This window comes from Pleurodeles waltl, chromosome 12 (assembly GCF_031143425.1).
Source record: "Pleurodeles waltl isolate 20211129_DDA chromosome 12, aPleWal1.hap1.20221129, whole genome shotgun sequence".
Taxonomy (NCBI): Eukaryota; Metazoa; Chordata; class Amphibia; order Caudata; family Salamandridae; genus Pleurodeles; species Pleurodeles waltl.
In genome coordinates, this window is record NC_090451.1 from 21,642,090 (window position 1) to 21,664,242 (window position 22,153).

A 22,153-nucleotide genomic window follows, 5' to 3' on the forward strand; every position below is an offset into this window, starting at 1 on the left:
AGAGAACTCCCTTTGTTGCGCGTATTTGCGAATACCTCACGGTTTCCGCAAAATAGTCGCAAAGTAGATGCGGCTAGAGATATACACATTTGAATTTCCCTAAATTTCTCAAAAATTACTGAACAGACTCACACTGAATAACCAAAAGCGTGATCTGCGTACCGACAGCTAGGTTTCTGCCAAAATGTGGTGCAATTCCATCCAGTGGTTCAGTCTGTAGTCGTGTCTAAAAAATCCAATGGAAATTAACATGGAAAACAAAACATTTTTTCAGCCCTCTTTTTCTCTGACCCCGCTAGACGGATCACCATGAAACTTTCCATGCACAACAAGAATCGCTGTCACACTTTGTTTGGAAGATTTTGTGAAGATTTGTCAAATGGTGCTAAAGATATAGGCAAGACAAACCCACTTTTCCTATGGAAACATGGCCCTAACTATAACTACATAGTGGCTATTGCCACTAGGTAATAAATGCCTCGCCATGCACAGTTTTTTTGTCAAATGTTTTAATGCAAATATTACAATGATATTATCAGTGATGTTCTCAAAGATGTCATGAGTGCCGTAATTTGTGGGGCAATTAGCAGTGCATTGCGAGGGGGTGAGTTATAGCTCCTTAGGGCGCAGGTTATAGTTATTTGAGATAGCTCTTACTATAACAGGTGAACTTCTATGGTTTTGCACGTTTAACATGTAAGCCTAACTATAATGTCCCTGTAACCTTTGTTTTTTTTAAGTGAATTTCATTTTTAAAATTTTTTTATTTCCTAACTATAACGTCCCTGTAACCTTTGTTTTTGTGAGTGCATTTCTTTTTTTTTAAAATTCTATTTCTTAACTATAATGTCCCTGTAACCTTTGTTTTTTTCAGTGAGTTTCTATGTTTTTTTAATGTACAGTAATTTTCATTAATATACGTTAATTGGCCACAGGGCCTGAAGCCAACCCTCTAAGCACCGAACCTTACACAGTGCACGGCCCTCGTTTGTGCGCAGCGGAGGTTGCCCGCAAGACCTGGCCTGCAGTCAGACCCTGCGTCCAAGCTCCCAACCCCACACTGCGCACGGCCCTTTGGCTGTGCATGGGGGGAGCTGGCTGCGGCTTCTCTGGTTGTGAAAACTGGGGCTGCGGGAGGGGTGTCTGGCGCCCCCCACACTATAATAAAAGAATGCCCCTGGGATTTGGCCCACTCAGGGGCATAAAAAAGACAAACCGCGGAAGCCACGTTTAAAAAAAAAACTTTTTTTTAATGGGACTCGGCTCCCAAGATGGCTGCCAATACTTCCCAGTTGAAGTGTCGACAGCTAATCAGATCTCAGCACGGGAAATACTTCCCGGTTGAAGTGTCGACAGCTAATCAGATCTCAGCACGGGAAATACTTCCCGGTTGAAGTGTTGACAGCTAATCAGATCTCAGCACGGGATTGGGAGGGGTCGCAAATCCTTTGCGTCCCTATATATAAAATTTGTTTTCCCCTTAATTTCTCAAAAACGACTGACAGCTTTACACCAAAACAAGAAAAGGTCGCTTTGGGACCCGGACCTATCTTTCTGCCAAATTTGGTGTAATTCCGTCCAGTAGTTTTGGAGCCATCGCTGTTCAATTTTTCCCATAGAAAAATTAATGGGGAAAAAGGGTTTTGGGACACCCCTCTTTTTTTGCTCCCCGCCCACCTGACGGAGCACCCGAAAACTTTCTAGAGAGCAGCTGAAATGTTTTGGAAAGTTTTGGAAAGATTTGTCAAGCGGCGTCAAAGAAAAAGAGACAAGTAAAATATGCTTTTTATATAGAAACTAGGTCCTAACTACAACTACCTAGTGTTTACTGTGTGTATATATATATATATACACACACACACACACACACACACACACACACACACACATACTATGGTTGAGATCAGCAGCACTAGGACCAATAATAGAAGAATTATTCCAGCAGAATCCTCCTATTATGTATTTATTTTATTTCATATCACATCACAAAAGGAAGTATATATATATATATATATATACATAAATGCTGCCTCAAAATCCCTCTAGAGGTTCTAAGCTGGCATGAAAAGTCTGCAAGTCAAAATGCACACATACACCCGCCCTATTAAAGCATCCACCCTTCCATGACTTCACATACAAACCACCTGTCTAGACCATCATGCACATAGCACCCACCCATCCATCTATAGGCTGACATACATATCCGTGGCCAAGTCAGTCCTGCGTCGGGCATGCTGCCACTATGAGCTAGGAGAGACAGTTGTGTTACGTGCAGGTGTAAACGGTGATCAGTGTGCTGTAAATTTTACCCCCACTGTCCCTCACCAGAAGCGGCCTCGTGCTCCAACCACTCGCTTGCACACCTTAGGCCCTTACTTGAGCATGGCCACCCCGTCTGACGTAGCCGGGACACTGTAGCGCCTCATGTAATCGTGGATCTCCGGGAAGCTCTTTTTGATGTACTCCTCAGCACTGCTCTCCCACACTGTGCCAAAGCGGAAGCCTTGAGATGGGTGATGCAGCTTTAGTGGATAGAATATTTTATAAATACATCACAAGAACACAAACATCACTAAAACTAACAGAAAGCAGTGAGAGAAAGAGCACACCCTACCACCTGAACTGGGCTACAATCAAAAACAACAGAAACAACCCAGAGAAAGAGGCCACCAAAACCAGGCTATGATCAAACAAAATTGTAACAGGTCAACAAACCCAACACAAATCACCCAGAGAGAGCACGTCCTACCACCAAAGCCAGGGTACAACCAAACAAAATAGGAACACATTACCAAAACCAACAGAGAGCAACCAGAGAGAGGGTTCACCCTATCACCAGAAACAGGTTACAACCAAACAAAAGAGCAGCATGTGACCAAAACCAACAGTAATGAACCGGAGGGACGGCACATCCTACAATCACAGCAAGGGTGCAGCCAAATAAAACTGAAACAAGTCAGCCAAAATTAACAGAAAACCAACAAAAAAGGAACAGTTTACCAAAGGCAACAGAGAGCAACCAGAGAGGGTTCACCCTATCTCGGAAACAGGCTGCGCCCAAACAAAAGAGCCGAATACCAAATCCAACAGAAATGAACCAGAGAGAGCACATACTACCATCAGAACCAGAGTACACCAAACATAATGGAAACAGGTCAGCAAAATTAAACAGAAACCAACCAGAGAGAGCACGCCGTACCACCACAATCAGGCTGCAACCACACAAAACAAAGCATTAGCAAAACGAACAGAAAGCAGAAATATAGCCCACCCTACCACCTTAACCAGAATCCAACTAAACAAATCAGGAACATGTCACCAACACCACCAGAAATCAACTAGTGAGAGCATGCATTGTGACCTCACGATTGGGACACAACCAAGCAAAACAGCAACATGTCACCAAAACAACAGAAATCAACTAGAGAAACGGCACGTCCAGCCACCATGACTAGGCTACAGCACAAAAAAAACCAAAAACAGCAACACATCACCAAAAGAAAGCAACCAGTGAAAGGACACATCCTACCATCACAACTAGGGTACAACCAAGTAAAACTGCAAATTGTCACCAAAACCAATAGAAACCAACCTGGGAAAGAACACAGGATACCACCCAAAAAAGGGTACAATCATACAAAATGGAGCATGTTACCAAAAGCAACAGAACTCAAACAGAAAAAAGGTACATCCTACCACCACAACCAGGCTGCAGCAAAGCAAGACAGTAACACATCCCTAGAACGAACAACCAGGGAGAGAGCACATCTTACCACCACAACCAAGCAAAACAGCAATAGATCACCAAAATCAATCAAAATAAACCAACGAGAGAGCACAGCTTGCCACCACAACCAGATTACAATCAAGCAAAACAAGACAATATCAAGAAATCCAGCAGAAATCAACTAGATAGGGCGTGCATTCTGCCACCACAGGTTGGGTAGAGCAACACAACACAGGAACATATCACCAAAATTAACAGAAAGCAACCAGAGAGAGAGAAAGAGCGTACATCCTGCCACCACAACCAGACTACAACCAAACAAAGTAGGAACGTCACCAAAACCAGCAGAAAGAAACCAGAGACAGAGCACATTATACTAACTCAAAGCTAAGCGAGAACAGTGTCAAAAGAAAGCAACAAGAGGCAGAGCACATCTTACCACTACAATCAGATTACAGCCAAATACAACAGGATCACATCAGCAAAACCAACAGAAAGCAACCACAGAATGAACACATCTACCACAGTAACCAGCATGTAGCCAAACAAAACCATGACACATCTTGAAAACCAAAGTAAAGGAACCAAAGAGACAGCACATATCAAAACAACACATACAGGAAATAACCAAACAAAACAGGAACAAATCACCAATAGAAACCCACCAACAAAGGAGCACATTCCACTTTCACAACCAGGATACAGGAAAACAAAACAAGAATACATCACAAAAAACACACAAAAGCAAATAGTGAGATAGCACATCCTATCACCTATACAGGCTATGAAGAAATACAACGTGAACACAAATCCAAAACAATCAGAAAAATCCAGAGAGAGGAAGAGCACATCCTAACATCGCAACAGGCTTATAACTGGAAAAAAGTCACATCACAAAAAACAGAATAGCAACCAAAGAGAAAGCATGTTCTAGCACCACAACCAAGGCACAACCAAACAAAATGTAACTTGGCATTAAAACTACAGAAAGCCATCAGAGAGGGTCTGCAGAAGCACAACAAAGTTAAAATGGAGAACAATCTACTACCACAACGAGGACACGAGGAGCAAAACCAGGAAGAAAAGAGGGAGGTCATCTTACCACCATCAGGAGGGCACACCTAACAAAAACCAGAAGGGGAAACATCATCAATGCCATCGTACTATTAAAGGCAGGACAATCGTGGAAAAAAAAAAAAAAAAAAATCGAAAAACGAGTGGGGACATAGTAAAACCATAAAAGAGAGAGAGAGAGAGAAAGAGAAATGTGAAGGAACATATCTTGGAAGCAAAGCCAATCCAGAACACCATCAATAGAAATAGGAAGAGGACATATTACCACAGTCACAAGACGACCAATGGCAAACAGACAGAAAAAGAAAATACTTCAATCATTATCAGACCACAACCATAAGGAACTGGAGAACAAAACAGAGAAAAAGTACATATTACAACTATAACCAGAAAGCGAGTAACACAAATTGGAGTAGGAGCACAAAATACTTCCTACATTCTGGTCACAGCAAACAGAAACCAAATAGGGCATCTTACCGTTATAGCAACACCACAACAAAAACAGAGACAGTACATATTACCATTTAAACTACCATAATAACCAGACCAGAAGCACAAAACATCTGCCAAAGATGCATAATAAAGGACAGCAAACAACAAGCAAGGGCAAAGCCAAGTTAGAGAGGGAAAGAGTGTGGTGGCTGCAAGATTACCTATTACTACGGCATAAAGAGATGACAAACATAATAGAACTGGTGGATGGGATCTTACCATTACCATAACCAACCCTCAGCAAACAACAAGCACTGGCAAAGCAAAGATGGAGAGAGGGTGGAATCTGCAAGATTTACTATTACTACGGCATAAAGAGATGACAAACATAAGAGAACTGGTGGATCCGACCTTACTATAACCATCCCTCAACAAACAACAAGCACTGGCTACGCCAAGATGGAGAAGGGGTGGGGGCTGCAAGATTACCTATTACTACGGCATAAAGAGACGACAAACATAAGAGAACTGGTGGATCAGATCTTACCATTACCATAACCAACCCTCAACAAACAACAAGCACTGGCTAAGCCAAGATGGAGAAGGGGTGGGGGCTGCAAGATTAGCTATCACTACGGCATAAGGAGATGACATAAGAGAACTGGTGGATCAGATCTTACCATGACCATAACCAACCCTCAACAAATAACAAGCAATGGCAAAGCCAAGATGGACAGAGAAAGAGAGGGTGAGGGCTGCAAGAGTACCTCATACTACGGCATAAAGAGAAGGCAAACATAAGAGAACTGATGGATCAGATCTTACCATTACCATAACCAACCCTCAGCAAAACAACAAGCACTGGCAAAGCCAAGATGGAGAGAGGGTGGAAGCTGCAAGATTTACTATTACTACGGCATAAAGAGATGACAAACATAAGAGAACTGGTGGATCAGATCTTACTATAACCATCCCTCAACAAACAACAAACACTGGCTACGCCAAGATGGAGAAGGGGTGGGGGCTGCAAAATTACCTATTATTACGGCATAAAGAGACAACAAACATAAGAGAACTGGTGGGTCAGATCTTACCATTACCATAACCAACCCTCAACAAACAACAAGCACTGGCTAAGCCAAGATGGAGAAGGGGTGGGGGCTGCAAGATTAATTATTACTACGGCATAAAGAGATGACAAACATAAGAGAACTGGGGGATCAGATCTTACCATTACAATAACCAACCCTCAGCAAACAACAAGCACTGGCAAAGCCAAGTTGGAGAGAGAAAGATAGGGCAATGGCTGCAAGATTACTTCTCTCTATGGCATTAAGAGATGACTAACGTAAGAGAACTGGTGGATCGGTCCTACCTTTACCATAACCAATCCTCAACAAACAACAAGCACTGGCAAAGCCAATAGGTGCGCCATTGGACCTAGTGGCTTTGTCAGTGCTTTATGCTGATGCTTTACAGAACCGGGGGGAATAAAAGCGTCATGACGTACAATGTATGCATCATAACACTGCTAGCACCACCATCATTCACTGTGCATGCTGGCGGATGCACGCCATGCATCACTAGGAGTAGACTTGCCTGGTAAATGATGCAGGCGCCATTTATTTTTTTATTTACTGATCGAAGATGGCGGCTGCCACTTGGTGTGCTAAATTTAAAAATACATTTTCAGTTCTGTCTAAGCACATTTTAGCACATGAAGCAGCCTGGAGTAAATGGGAGCTGCTGAGCCATCCAAGAAATGTCAAAAAATAAAGAAAAGAAAAGGACCGTGAGTGCGGGCGAGCAACAGAAGAGCGGGTTCGAGGCTGCAGAAGGGATTAAGGGGAGTGCAGGGTTACTGCATCAAGTAAAAATGAAGCTGGATTGGGAGAATTGATATCAGAGAAGAAAAGCTGAACACAAGGAAGAGAGGTGGAAAACACATACACTCTCAAGGAGTGCTTAACAATAACAGAAAAAGTAATTCCTTAAAAGTCAACAGTGGAAGGATACAGATCAGCCAAACAAATAGTAAAGAGGCTACGCTGAGGGCGATGTAGAGGGGTCGGCCAAACATAGGAATAGAAAGAAAACTCATTGAAGAAGAAGCATGAAAAAAACAGAGTGACAGTAAAATCAACCATTGGGCGGGCTGTAAGCTCACTTCAGGTTTTTGATATAGTCCACAAGAAGTATTTTGTGCCAGACAGATAAAAGATGTAGGCGAGACTTAAAAAGTACAAAATCAATGCACAGGAAAAAAACCATCACTATAACAAATTGTCAAACAATACAAACCATGCAGATAGCAAGACAGAGGGAGAAGTGAAAGGTGTGGGGACACAAGGGGCTGACAGAGGGGGAGAGAGGTGAGAAGAGAGACAGAGAGAGAAAGAACTAGGGCAGGGCGAGAGAGAGAGGGTGGGTGCTGCAAGAGCACAGAGGCATATCCTATCAGCAAGATAAACTAGTGACAACAAACAGAACACATCAGACCCAACCAGACTACAACAAACTACAACAAACAAAAGTGTAAAAATATCACATTTTGCCACACATGGAACCGCTTATGTACAACATGAACAGCAAGGAGTACACACCTTTCACCAGTTTAGCTGGACAAAAGCAGAGAGTTTATATTGCATCAACAACAAAACCAGACCAGTACAAACAGGACACACACAGAAGTCAGAGTGATGCTCCAACACAGCTAGAAAACAATAAACAGAACCCAGGCAAAGGGGGCTATCATGCCAGCAGAAAACACTGAGAGCAAACCTGACCTTCAACATGACAATATAACAACATAGCAACAACTGCACAAGAGAGACAGAGGAAGCATCCTACCAGCAAAATAAACAGATCAAAACCAACAGGAAACTGAAGCGTGAGCTACAACCCCTCCCCCCACCCAGACCACAACAAACAGAAAGCAGAAAAAGAGCACCTCTTGCCGCAAACTATACACAACATAAACTAGACAGAGAGTAAGCATTTCTCATCATCACCATAACTAGACCAAAGCTGACAGAGAACAGGCACAGCTTACACCACCATAACTAGACCAAAGCTGACAGAGAACAAGCACAGCTTACACCACCATAACTAGACCAAAGCAGACAGAGAACAGGCACAGCTTACACCACCATAACTAGACCAAAGCCGACAGGGAACATGCACAGCTTACACCACCATATCTAGACCAAAGCCGACAGAGAACAAGCACATCCTACACCACCATAACTAGACCAAAGCCGACAGAGAACAAGCACATCCTACATCACCATAACTAGACCAAAGCCAACAGAGAACAAGCACTTCCTACACCACCATAACTAGACCAAAGCCGACAGAGAACAAGCACAGCTTACACCACCATAACTAGACCAAAGCCGACAGAGAACAAGCACATCCTACATCACCATAACTAGACCAAAGCCAACAGAGAACAAGCACTTCCTACACCACCATAACTAGACCAAAGCCGACAGAGAACAAGCACAGCTTACACCACCATAACTAGACCAAAGCCGACAGAGAACAAGCACATCCTACATCACCATAACTAGACCAAAGCCGACAGAGAACAAGCACTTCCTACATCACCATAACTAGACCAAAGCTGACAGAGAACAAGCACAGCTTACACCACCATAACTAGACCAAAGCCGACAGAGAACAAGCACATCCTACATCACCATAACTAGACCAAAGCCGACAGAGAACAAGCACTTCCTACACCACCATAACTAGACCAAAGCAGACAGAGAACAGGCACAGCTTACACCACCATAACTAGACCAAAGCCGACAGAGAACAAGCACATCCTACATCACCATAACTAGACCAAAGCCAACAGAGAACAGGCACAGCTTACATCACCATAACTAGACCAAAGCCGACAGAGAACAGGCACAGCTTACATCACCATAACTAGACCAAAGCCGACAGAGAACAAGCACTTCCTACATCACCATAACTAGACCAAAGCCGACAGAGAACAAGCACTTCCTACATCACCATATCTAGACCAAAGCCAACAGAGAACAGGCACAGCTTACACCACCATAACTAGACCAAAGCCAACAGAGAACAAGCCCATCCTACATCACCATAACTAGACCAAAGCCGACAGAGAACAAGCACATCTTACACCACCATATCTAGACCAAAGCCGACAGAGAACAAGCCCATCCTACATCACCATAACTAGACCAAAGCCGACAGAGAACAAGCACATCTTACACCACCATATCTAGACCAAAGCCGACAGAGAACAAGCACTTCCTACATCACCATAACTAGACCAAAGCCGACAGAGAACAGGCACAGCTTACACCACCATGACTAGACCAAAGCCAACAGAGAACAAGCCCATCCTACATCACCATAACTAGACCAAAGCCGACAGAGAACAAGCACATCCTACATCACCATAACTAGACCAAAGCCAACAGAGAACAAGCCCATCCTACATCACCATAACTAGACCAAAGCCGACAGAGAACAAGCCCATCCTACATCACCATAACTAGACCAAAGCCGACAGAGAACAAGCACATCTTACACCACCATATCTAGACCAAAGCCGACAGAGAACAAGCACTTCCTACATCACCATAACTAGACCAAAGCCGACAGAGAACAGGCACAGCTTACACCACCATGACTAGACCAAAGCCAACAGAGAACAAGCACATCCTACATCACCATAACTAGACCAAAGCCGACAGAGAACAAGCCCATCCTACATCACCATAACTAGACCAAAGCCGACAGAGAACAAGCACATCCTACATCACCATAACTAGACCAAAGCCGACAGAGAACAAGCACATCTTACATCACCATAAGTGGACTAAGCCGAGAGAGAACAGAGATCGAGCACACCTTACACCACCATAAGCAGACTAAAGCCGAGAGAGAACAGAGAACGAGCACACCTTACACCACCATAACAGAGAACGAGCACACCTTACACCACCATAAGCAGACTAAAGCCCAGAGAGAACAGGGAACAAGCACACCTTACACCACCATAAGCAGACTAAAGCCGAGAGAGAGCATAGAGCGAGTACAACTTACACCACCATAGGTAGACTAAAGCTGACAGAGAACACAGAGGGAGCACAACCTACTGTTACCACAGCAAGACCAAAGTTGATGGAGAACAGACAGAGAGTACATCTTACCACTGCTTCTACTGGACTTAGATTTGCTTAATTACTTCTCTGCTGCCCATTTTCTTAATCCATTGAAACGTCATAAATTAATAACCACTTAGTTAGATGGGGGTGGCTCTTGGGTTACATCACATTTATGGGATTAAATAAGCCATCCCAGAGAGCTTGTGAAAGGGAGTTACTGCGATGCAGACTCGTATTTCACCATCAAAGAGAACAGATGTTTGACCAACCTTAGGGTCGTGGATTCCAGAGAGTTCCTCGAAGGTCTTGTCTCCCACCATGACTGCTGCCAAGTTGGCCGTGTAGCTGGAAAGGACCAGGAGGCAGAAGATGGCCCACAGGTTCATGAGGACACGGCCTGTCCAGCACTTGGGCGTCTTACTGGAGACCGTCCTGCCGAAGAGAATGGCGTAGCAGAGGTTGAGGGCTGAAGAGTAGGAGAAGACGGTCACCCTGTTACGGCCTTGCGGAGTCATGCCGAAGGGGCTTTTCCACTCATAGAGGGTTAGGAACAAGGCTGTGATGTGCAGTGCCACAAAGATTCCCACCCACATGGTCCAATGAAGGGGCCACATGAAGGCGCCGATGGGGGATGCCGTGTCGCGCGTGCGCACCAGTATCCCCAGGCTGGTGGAAAAGAAGGGGCTGGTGAAGTCAATGACGGTACTCCTGGCAGAGTTGATGCTGAAGGAGGTCACAGCCATGTGAGCTGTGCCACTGAGCAAGTCGCCAACCAACCCAGTCCACCGTCCATTCTTCCAGGCACCATACTTGCCGTCCCCAACAATGTACAGGTCAAAGTCAAACTGAAGGTCCTCGGAGAGCTTCTCCAGCAGGTCAATGCAATAACCATAGCAGCAAGTTTTTAACTCTCGGGGGACGGAGTTATTTCCGCTACTGAGGTCTTCAAAGAGCGCATCCAGGATGGCTGACTCATTGGTGTGTGGGTCCAAGCACAACTGGCCAGCGGGACAGCTGCCGTCAGCGTCCACATCCCTGGTGAACACAAAGGGGTGCTCGACCAGCGTCACCACCCGTAGCTTCATGCGCGAGAAGGCAGCCCCGTCACCAGGGTGACGCCGCTGCATGCGGTTCTGCCAGATTCCTTCCTCCAGCTCCATCTTCCCTTGTCGCCAGCTTCCCACGGTCACCCAGGTGGGCTCGCCCAGCGAGTCGTGCACCAGGCTCCAGATCTTGTAGCGGTGGTCAGTGTGGATCATAGATGTGTCCACCACGTGCACCTGCCCCGTGGCACCCTGGAAGGACGTGTTTGCCAGGAACCTACAAAAGGAGGGAAATCACGGTGAGATGCAAGTGTGGAAGCAAGTTTGAGATGTGGGCAGTGGGGCAAACCCAGGCTCTGACATGTACACATTGACAGAAGTGAAAAGAAAACACACTGTTGTATAGCTATTTTAGCCATATTTTAGACACATTATTTTAGCAAACTAGGCCTACTGTTGTGCACTTTAGCCCAGATACATTTTATGCAGCATTGCTTTATTTTTCTAGCGTTTGAGGTGTTGTTTTATTTTCTCTGTTTATTTATTCTTTCACCTAGGAAAGCGTCACACTCTAAGCATTGCACTCTGTGCTTTCCTCAAGGCTGCAGTCAGATGGGGTTGCTGGGAAAAGTGGTACGCTGTGTCTCCAATATTCACATAAACATACATATCCTACGTAGGGAACTTTTCTTAGAATATCAACTGTTTTAATATAAAAACTCTCCTTTGTCCCTCCAGCCAGATGACCACGACTGCATGCTGATTGCCTTCGCTACAGCTGCTGGCTTAGAGTGCGGAACCGCTGTCCTCCATGCAGACGGTGTCTCTCTAGACTACAGGCTTCCTTACTCAGGAATGGGAGACGATGTCTTCCCGGGGGGAAACCTGAAGGGCGGATTAGGACCTATCATGCTGTGCTCTAACATGGCGTACGCAGGAGAACTATATCTCACTCCTAGCGACAGTATTTCACACTCCTTGTCACCCATTTGCTTTTAGTGTGTTTTATCACCCTAATTATTGCAATGCATTCCATTCTATCTAAGATGCAGTTACTCCAATAAACCCTCATTGAACGGTATTCTGCCTCTGTTGTGAGACCAGTGTAACTGAGAGAGAGGGAGGAGATCTGATTTACCACGATTCCTTGAGGAGTCTTTCTTGCCATGTGCCCGGTTGCCACAATCATCTTGGTCAGAGATGGGGCGCTGCTAGTTGGCCGGAAAACCCAGATTAGGCCGACAGGCGTCACATAGCGTGGAATTGTACTTAGTACCCCCAAAACCTATGCGATTCTGCCGCCCGAATCCAGTAGCCTCATTAGGATTGTGAGAACCTACGCGACAGCACATCCCTAGGGGATGAGCCAAGTGCCCTGGGATGGAAGGAAGGTGTCTTCCTTCATGCAAGCTGCTTCTTCACCCACAACTGTTCATTGGTGCAACATCACAACCCCCACATGACAAGGTCTGACAACTGCACACCTCTGATGTATACCCAGATGCGAGTTCAGGAGAGCTGCCATACAAGCAAACATTGTAACTGAAAACTGTAATACCTTCGTAGGAACACAAGGTGTCATCATAAACCATACCAGGTAGATATCTGCAACATCACAGATCCCTTATATATTTATAGGTGTGACATCACAAACTTTCTGTAGAACTAGGTGTGACATCAAAAGCAACCTGGAGGTGTGACATACCAAAATCCTCATCTGTGGAGGGGTGACATAACAGACCCCTCTGATGAAGGGCGGGTCACCCCTGAATCCCCACACCCCGTGAATATGACGTATCTGACAAAACTTCAGCAATTGGCTAGAGGTCAGTGTGACATCATCACAGCAGTCACGTGTTGACAGGTGTTACGTCATGTGTGTGAAGGCAGATAAACCAGCATTACAGGTAGAAAGTGTGGGTCGGGGGATGAGGTCTGCCTTGTAAGTGGGAAAGGTGAGATTTGTGGCAAAGGGGAGTGAGGGAGCAGGGGGCCCCAAAGCCCACACCTCCCAGGGTCATCAGTGCATCTTTAAGAAGGCCTGCACATGCGCACATCTGTCTTATGTGAGCACAAGGGCTGTAATTGTGACAGCAAAGTAAAGAAACGAGCGTGCAGGGTGGTTAGTGAGTAGCAGAGGCGTGGCACACAAATAGCACACTTACAAAAACCATAAACCAGCAACAAAAACCAATTGAAATACATCAAACGGCTCACACAGGCTCTCAGTACAGGGTACTTGCCGCATCTGCAGGGTAACAAAGGCACTACTTGACACCTCATCACAAAAACCAACAGGAACACAAACAAGCATTTGCAATGCAATGGGTCTCGCATTTTCTCGAGGCAGAGCTATTGGCACTGTAAATTCAGAACTGGACTTTTCTTGCCACATAAATAGGTCTACCCTGCCTCATATTTTTGTCTTTTCTTGCCACATAATTCCAGTGGCTCTGCATATAACTAAAACACTTCCATTTCCCTTCTTCCTCTATCTTAAAACATATACAATTATCATATAAACCTTTATCAGAAATAAACATTTTGCATTAGAGTGTAATGCTTAAAACTCCACAACAAAAGTATCACGTGGGACCGATTGGAGGGTGAAAGGAAAGAGGGAGTCGGGAGTAAAGATGTAGAGGACAAGCGGCGTAGGAACGATGTCACGGGCCATGGAGCTAGAAAGGAGAATGGTTGACTGCACGTTTGGTAGGAAAATACACCAGTAATTAGAGTTTAGTGAGGTCCATTGGTCTCTGGACCCCGGTGCCACTGCACCTGTTGCACCATTGATAACTAAGCCTCAGGAGAAAAAGTGGATGGGGCAGAAAAGAGAAGCGAAAGAAATACAACAGACAAAAGCAAGAAAGAGAAGGGGTCGAAGGAAATAAAAGAAAGAAGGCAAAGAAAGAGTCAGAAAATGAAAACACAACTAGGAGAAGAAATAGAGCAAACATGAGACACAAAAGAAAAAAGGGAAGGAACCTCGTGAATGAAAGATAAAGAAGAAAAAATAACGATAGAAGTGTGAAAAGAAAGAGAAAATGAGCATTAGAGAAAAGGGAGATGGTGAGAGAAACAAGCAGCGAAAGAGCCAGGGCAAGTAAGTACTGACGCATTCCCCACAGACACCGAATGGGAAAACCACTTTGACACTTCGGATCCCGACAAGTAACTTGTGGGATACAGGCAGGAAAAAGAGGGATTTACAGTAAAACGTGAATAGACCGATGAGGAGAAGAAAAACATCTAAAAAAAAAAAAGGGAAAGGACACATACTGAGGCAAAGGAAAGAGCAAATAAAAAAAACAAAGAAAGAATGAAGGGAATGGGAGGAATAGGAAAGAATAAACACCCGATGAAGAAAAGAGAGGAATGAAACAAGGAAGAAAAAACAGGTTTTTGCAAGTTTAAAAGAGGAGGTAGCAAGAGGAAGAGGGAAATTAAAAAAAGGCAGAGGAGTAGAAATAAACAGTTTAAAGAACGAGCAAAACTGTTAACGTGCGCATTTTAAAAGCTGGAAAGTGAAAAGTGGGGGAGAAAGAAAACAATGAGAGTAAACAAAGTACAGGAAAGAACAGCGTGAGATCGGTGAAACAGACCCTCCCTAATAAAGGTGACAGCTAAGAACAGATTTAATTGGCTCCCCCAGGTCCTCAAACAGAAGCAGGGGGCGCTGCAGAACAGCAGGACATGCCTTGGCAGAATTGTATCTGAACCCCAATAAAGCAATATTGGGGTGCATCAGATCAGGATTGGGGGTATAGACAGAGCTGTGTCCCGGCCCAGTGAGGAATAACAGAAAGGCTGAGGGTGAGGAATGAGAAATGGAGCGTTGTGTAATTCCTGGGATTGGAGTATTGGGCTGCTGCAGGTTAGAGTCGAGGTGCACTGACAGACTTGTATGTGGGCTGCAGTACTGGAATAGTAACGGGCCCACAAGGTCAGAAGTGAGGTATGGTAATGGAGCTGTGTGTGAAACCTAGGATTGGCGTGCCAGTGTTGCCGAGCATTAGCCCGGAGGTGCCCTGGTGAAGCTGCGAGTGGGGCCCATCATGGGAGTGGCATTGCCTCTGAACCACAGACGCGAGGAGTCCTGAAGGGCGAGTGTGAGCCTTAGTACCGAGCGGAACCGTGGTGGTTCCCATCAACAGTGACGTTGCATGTTAGACTTGAGGTGCACTGGCTGAGCGGTGTTTACTCTTTTGGGTCCAATATTGTCTTGGCAGTGGGACTGAATGTTAGAACAGAGCTGCTGTAATGGCACTGTATGTGAGCGAGGTCCCAGTATAGGAAAGGAAGTGACCTCGCCGGGGTGGAACTGAGGCGCACTGATGGAGCTGCCCCGAAGGGCCTAGTACTGGAACAGCAGAGTGTACCGACTGTGAGAAAGGAGGTGCTCTGGCAGACAGCGCGTGTGGGGTTCCTGGAACGGCAGAGGGCTTGGAGAGTGTGAACTGAGGTGCACTCATGGAGCTGTGTCTGAGGTCCCAGTACTGAAGCAGCACAGTATACTGACTGCAAGAACTGAGGTGCTCCTGCAGTCAGCATGTGTGGAGTTCCTGGCACTGGCACGGCTGAGGGGCTTGGAGTGTGTGAACTGAGGTGCACTGATGGAGCTGCGTCCGAGGTCCGAACAGCAGAGTGTACTGACTGCTAGAACGGAGGTGCTCTGGCAGGCAGCATGTGTGGGGTTCCTGGCACTGGCACGGCTGTCGGGCTTGGGGTGTGTGAACTGAGGTCCACTGATGGAGCTGCACCCGTGGTCCCAGTACTGGAGCAGCAGTGTGTACTGACTGTGAGAACGGAGGTGCTCTGGCAGGCAGCATGTGTGGGGTTCCTGGCACTGGCACGGCTGAGGGCTTGGAGTGTGTGAACTGAGGTGCACTGATGGAGCTGTGCCCGAGGTCCTAGTACTGGAGCAGCAGAGTATACTGACTGCAAGAACGGAGGTGCTCTGGCAGACAACGCGTGTGGAGTTCCTGGCACTTGCACGGGTGAGGGCTTGGAGTGTGTGAACTGAGGTGCACTGATGGAGCTGCGCCCGAGGTCCCAGTACTGGAACAGCAGTGTGTACTGACTGTGAGAACGGAGGTGCTCTGGCAGGCAGCGTGTGTGGGGTTCCTGGCACTGGCATGGCTGAGGGGTTGGAGTGTGCAAACTGAGGTGCACTGATGGAGCTGCGCACGAGGTCCCAGTACTGGAGCAGCAGAGTGTACTGACTGCTAGAACTGAGGTGCTCTGGCAGGCAGCATGTGTGGGGTTCCTGGCATCGGCACGGCTGAGGCTTGGAGAGTGTGAACTGAGGTGCACTGATGGAGCTGCGCACGAGGTCCCAGTACTGGAGCAGCAGAGTGTACTGACTGTGAGAACCAAGGTGCACCGGCAGGCAGCGTGTGTGGGGTTCCCGGCACTGGCAGGTCTGAGGCTTGGAGTGTGTGAATTGAGGTGCACTGATGGAGCTGCGCCCGAGGTCCCAGTACTGGAACAGCAGTGTGTACTGACTGTGAGAACGGAGGTGCTCTGGCAGGCAGCGTGTGTGGGGTTCCTGGCACTGGCATGGCTGCGGGGCTTGGCGTGTGTGAACTGAGGTGCACTGATGGAGCTGCACTCGAGGTCCCAGTACTGGAGCAGCAGAGTGTACTGACTGCTAGAACTGAGGTGCTCTGGCAGGCAGCATGTGTGGGGTTCCTGGCATCGGCACGGCTGAGGCTTGGAGAGTGTGAACTGAGGCGCACTGATGGAGCTGTGCCCATGGTCCCAGTACTGGAGCAGCAGAGTGTACTGACTGTAAGAACGGAGGTGCTCTGGCAGGCAGTCTGTGTGTGGGGTTCCTGGCACTGGCACGGCTGAGGGGCTTGGGGTGTGTGAACTGGGGTGCACTGATAGCGCTGTGCCCGAGGTCCCAGTACTGAAGCAGCAGAGTGTACTGACTGCAAGAACTGAGGTGCTCCTGCAGGCAGCATGTGTGGAGTTCCTGGCACTGGCACGGCTGAGGGGCTTGGAGTGTGTGAACTGAGGTGCACTGATGGAGCTGCGTCCGAGGTCCGAACAGCAGAGTGTACTGACTGCTAGAAAGGAAGTGCTCTGGCAGGCAGTGTGTGTGGGGTTCCTGGCACTGGCACGGGTGAGGGCTTGGAGTGTGTGAACTGAGGTGCACTGATGGAGCTGCGCCCAAGGTCCCAGTACTGGAGCAGCAGAGTGTACTGACTGTAAGAACGGAGGTGCTCTGGCAGGCAGTGTGTGTGGGGTTCCTGGCACTGGCACGGCTGTCGGGCTTGGGGTGTGTGAACTGTGGTGCACTGATGGAGCTGTGCCCATGGTCCCAGTACTGGAACAGCTGTGTGTACTGACTGTAAGAACGGAGGTGCTCTGGCAGGCAGTGTGTGTGGGGTTCCTGGCACTGACACAGCTGAGGGCTTGGGGTGTGTGAACTGTGGTGCACTGATGGAGCTGCACTCGAGGTCCCAGTACTGGAGCAGCAGAGTGTACTGACTGCTAGAACTGAGGTGCTCTGGCAGGCAGCATGTGTGGGGTTCCTGGCATCGGCACGGCTGAGGCTTGGAGAGTGTGAACTGAGGCGCACTGATGGAGCTGTGCCCATGGTCCCAGTACTGGAGCAGCAGAGTGTACTGACTGTAAGAACGGAGGTGCTCTGGCAGGCAGTGTGTGTGGGGTTCCTGGCACTGGCACGGCTGTCGGGCTTGGGGTGTGTGAACTGTGGTGCACTGATGGAGCTGTGCCCATGGTCCCAGTACTGGAACAGCTGTGTGTACTGACTGTAAGAACGGAGGTGCTCTGGCAGGCAGCATGTGTGGGGTTCCTGGCACTGACACAGCTGAGGGCTTGGGGTGTGTGAACTGAGGTGCACTGATGGAGCTGCGCCCGTGGTCCCAGTACTGGAGCAGCAGAGTGTACTGACTGCTAGAACCAAGGTGCTCTGGCAGGCAGCGTGTGTGGGGTTCCTGGCACTGGCACAGCTGAGGGCTTGGAGTGTGTGAACTGAGGTGCACTGATGGAGCTGCGCCCGAGGTCCCAGTACTGGAACAGCAGTGTGTACTGACTGCGAGAACGGAGGTGCTCTGGCAGGCAGCGTGTGTGGGGTTCCTGGCACTGGCACAGCTGTCGGGCTTGGGGTGTGTGAACTGAGATGCACTGATGGAGCTGCGCCTGAGGTCCCAATACTGGAACAGCAGTGTGTACCGACTGTGAGAACGGAGGTGCTCTGGCAGGCAGTGTGTGTGGGGTTCCTGGCACTGGCATGGCTGAGGGGTTGGAGTGTGCAAACTGAGGTGCACTGATGTAGCTGCGCACGAGGTCCCAGTACTGGAGCAGCAGAGTGTACTGACTGTGAGAACCAAGGTGCACCGGCAGGCAGCGTGTGTGGGGTTCCCGGCACTGGCAGGTCTGAGGCTTGGAGTGTGTGAACTGAGGTGCACTGATGGAGCTGTGCCCGAGGTCCCAGTACTGGAGCCGCAGTGTGTACTGACTGTGAGAACGGAGGTGCTCTGGCAGGCAGCATGTGTGGGGTTCCTGGCACTGGCAGGTCTAAGAGGCTTGGATTGTGTGAACTGAGGTGCACTGATGGAGCTGCGCCCGAGGTCCCAGTACTGGAGTAGCAGAGTTTACTGACTGTAAGAATGGAGGTTCTCTCACAGGCAGCATGTGTGAGATTCCTGGCACAGCAAAGGGCTTGGAGTGTGTGAACTGAGGTGCACTGATGGAGCTGCGAGTGGGATCCCACTGTAGAGCAGAAGTGGGCACTGTCTCTAAGGATTGCGGAGCCCTGGGAGAGCTGAGTGCCAAGGCTATAAGCAATTGATCTTCCGTCCTTGGCCTCAGCACACAGGCAGGCAAGGCATAAAAAAAATCCAAGCCAAGGAAGGGCAGGAGACAGGCAGCTGAGAGAGGGTGCAGAGAGTCCACAAAGACCAAATGTGACCAAGTTAGCAGCCTCATTTATAGTCTTATTTTTACAGCTAAGCTCAGAGGAAGAATGCTCTGCAAATGAAAAGGGAAGCTTTCCTGGACTGGAGCACGAAAGAAAGTAAAAAAAAAAAAATCCCCTACAGACCAGATAAACAGGACAAAGCGTAATTATACAGTAGTTGGTCCCTGCTCCCACACAGAAGGAGGGACAAAGGGGCATGAGTGACCACTAGCAAGCAAGGATTTTTAAAAGACACTTAAACTAACAAATGAAAAAGAAGCAGTATACGTAAAAGTAAACAAGAAGTTGTACACTTAATGCCTGGCAATGATGGACAGCTCTTCCAGGCCATGAAAAAGAACGAGGAACACCTGGCAGCAGCAGGGGGCGGGCCCAGCCTCCCCTCTCTGCACCTGCTTCTAGAACAGATGACATGAGGTCCTCCTGGGGCGACGTGCGTGTGTGCAGCCAGACCTAAGGGTGAAGAAAGGCGGGGCTGTTGGGAAGGAGCTGGGAAGGGGGGGTGGCAGGTTTTGGGGGAGTCAATGGACAGCAGGAGGGTGGAGTTAAGTGAATGAATTGGTGACTCGGGCCTCGAGGCGCACAGGTGAGGGGGAGAAGGGACCACAGGTGAGGGGGAGAAGGGACCGGGGGTGGTGGGGGGGGGGTAAGGGGAGGGCGGGCTGGGTGGGGGCACAAAGGTCTATGCCCCAAGCACCGAAAGAAACAACGAGCAGGACCTGCAACGACCCTTTGTGGGGGACACACAGCGTGCACGCACAGGACCACGCAGCCATCACCCTCGAGGGGCTAGGAGTGCCTAGGTGAGCTTTGGGGGTCTTGTGCCATAATGCCCTCTCTGAATTATACTGTGGACATAAATCTACCTGAAAATCCAGTTTATCAAGTGGGTTTATGGTGCCACATGGAGTGCCAGTCTCTCTCTCTGCCCCCGGAGTAACCCCTGACTCACAGATTGCTGTCAGTGCCTTTGTTAGAGTGCAGTGAGCCTTGACTGCTCACGGATGCTATCAATACTAAAACAACTGGCCACATAAAAGACGAAAACTAAATAAAATGAATACATACATTTAGAAAATAAAAAGAATGTCGAAAATCAATCAGCTAATTAACATTTTACCGAGTAAAAAACTAATAGCTGTTTTTTAAAATTATATATTAAATAATTAAAAATGAAAACAATTTGGATATCATCAATAAAATAAGGAATTAATTTATAAAATAAGTGAGCTATTTGTAATCAGTGAAAAATAAAGATTAAAAATGTTCCCACCCTATTCCGCTACAGGCCCGGCAACTCACCGATAAAAACAAGCTTTTAAATAGAATCCCAGCTTTAAAATAAACCAGACTGAAAACAGTTAGAAAACGATATTCTTAGCTGCAATATTGTCCGTTGATAGTCTTGACGTCAGTATATGTGTGACACAATATTTGTCAATTGATATTTCGGAAACAAAGTGATGGTTGAGAATCACCCGCTGTGCGCCTGGTGTCATTGTGCAGCTTCGAGGCACTGGACAAGCCCTGCAGCCAGGTCCCTGGGATCGGGATCTGGAGGCGGGAAAGGATGTGCTGCTCCCAGGTCCGAGTGGTACTCCCCATTCTGGGGGCTTTAGGCTGGGGTGCCTGGGTGCACCCCATCACCCTGGACACCTCACGGTGTGCGCCTGGATGGGAGTGCATGGCTAAGATTTGTCCTTCAAGCTTCGGCATCTGACATTCATCACCAAGACGCCGGTAAACGCTGGACTACAGCCTCACAGGGCTCCCCAACAGTGCCACCTATTGGGGGGCAGCAGTCGCCTTACGTTGCCGTCAGAATCACCCACACCCTCGCCCAGGCCACGGTGTCGTAGTTGTAAACATTGGAACCAGGGGACATGGAGAGCCAATTGTGTGCTCTTGGGCAAATATTTTCAAATATACAGGACTTAAACAAGCTGTGCTCAGCGCAACTTTAGTCCTCGTTCAGCAAACGGTTTGATCTTCGGCAAATAATGTTCCCGCTCTGCCTTCATCTGTCATCTTATGAACTTTAGAGCAGGCTGGGTCCAGGAAAGCATCCCAAAGGGGCGGGCCACGTCTCCCGGGTGATGAGACGTCGCCTCTGCGACCCTTGAGCATGCATGGCCCCTGGAGGGGCCCATCTGATGAGTGAGGCCTCAGTGCACACGCAGAGCTCAGAGGGCTGGATCAGTGCAGGTGCATGCAAGAGGTGTAGAGACAGCAAGACGCCAACTCCTCCTCCAGCCAGGACACAAACTCCAAAGATCCCTGGACCCCTGAGCCACAGTTCCCTTTTTACAGCACAAATTGCTTGAGCTCAATAGCTTGTTGGACAGGAGCGAAGGGGTCCTGTGGTGTTCAGTCTCCAGGGGCCGACTGGCCATTAATCCTATCTGGGTAAGGTCAAGGCTTGCGGGGGTTCCCTGCCGTTTGACCGCTGCCCCCGTCTGGGTTCGGCTACCACCCAGCGGTGTGGACGTTTATCCGCATTAGCATATAGAAAGGTAAACATGTTTCTATGTTGCAATTTGTAGGGCGCCCTCTGTGCTGCAGCGTCCCCCAAGCAGTTACCGCGGAAACCCATGCTGGCCTCTCGCGCGAGCCTCCGCACAGCTCTCGTTTACAGTGTCAGAGACGAGACGTCCCGCCGGGGCGCCCGAGCTGCCCGTGGGTCTCGATCGATGAGCCGCTTTCAGCCGCGTTCTCCTTGGCTCGGAGGACGCACAAAAGAAGGGTCGTTCGGGAGCTTATTCACAAACTGCAT

The 22,153-nt window shown here is 48.0% G+C and overlaps 1 protein-coding gene across 1 annotated transcript in view; it reads right to left on the bottom strand.

Annotated features, from left to right (window-relative positions):
- GRIN3B (glutamate ionotropic receptor NMDA type subunit 3B) overlaps positions 1-22,153 on the bottom strand; it is a 270,250-nt gene that overhangs the window by 131,287 nt on the left and 116,810 nt on the right. Inside the window, exons 3-4 of the mRNA XM_069217846.1 lie at positions 10,653-11,703; positions 2,377-2,522 (exon numbers count right to left, since the gene is read on the bottom strand). Of these exons, the coding sequence (XP_069073947.1) occupies positions 2,377-2,522; positions 10,653-11,703 (1,197 nt within the window). The remainder of the gene's footprint in view (positions 1-2,376; positions 2,523-10,652; positions 11,704-22,153) is intronic.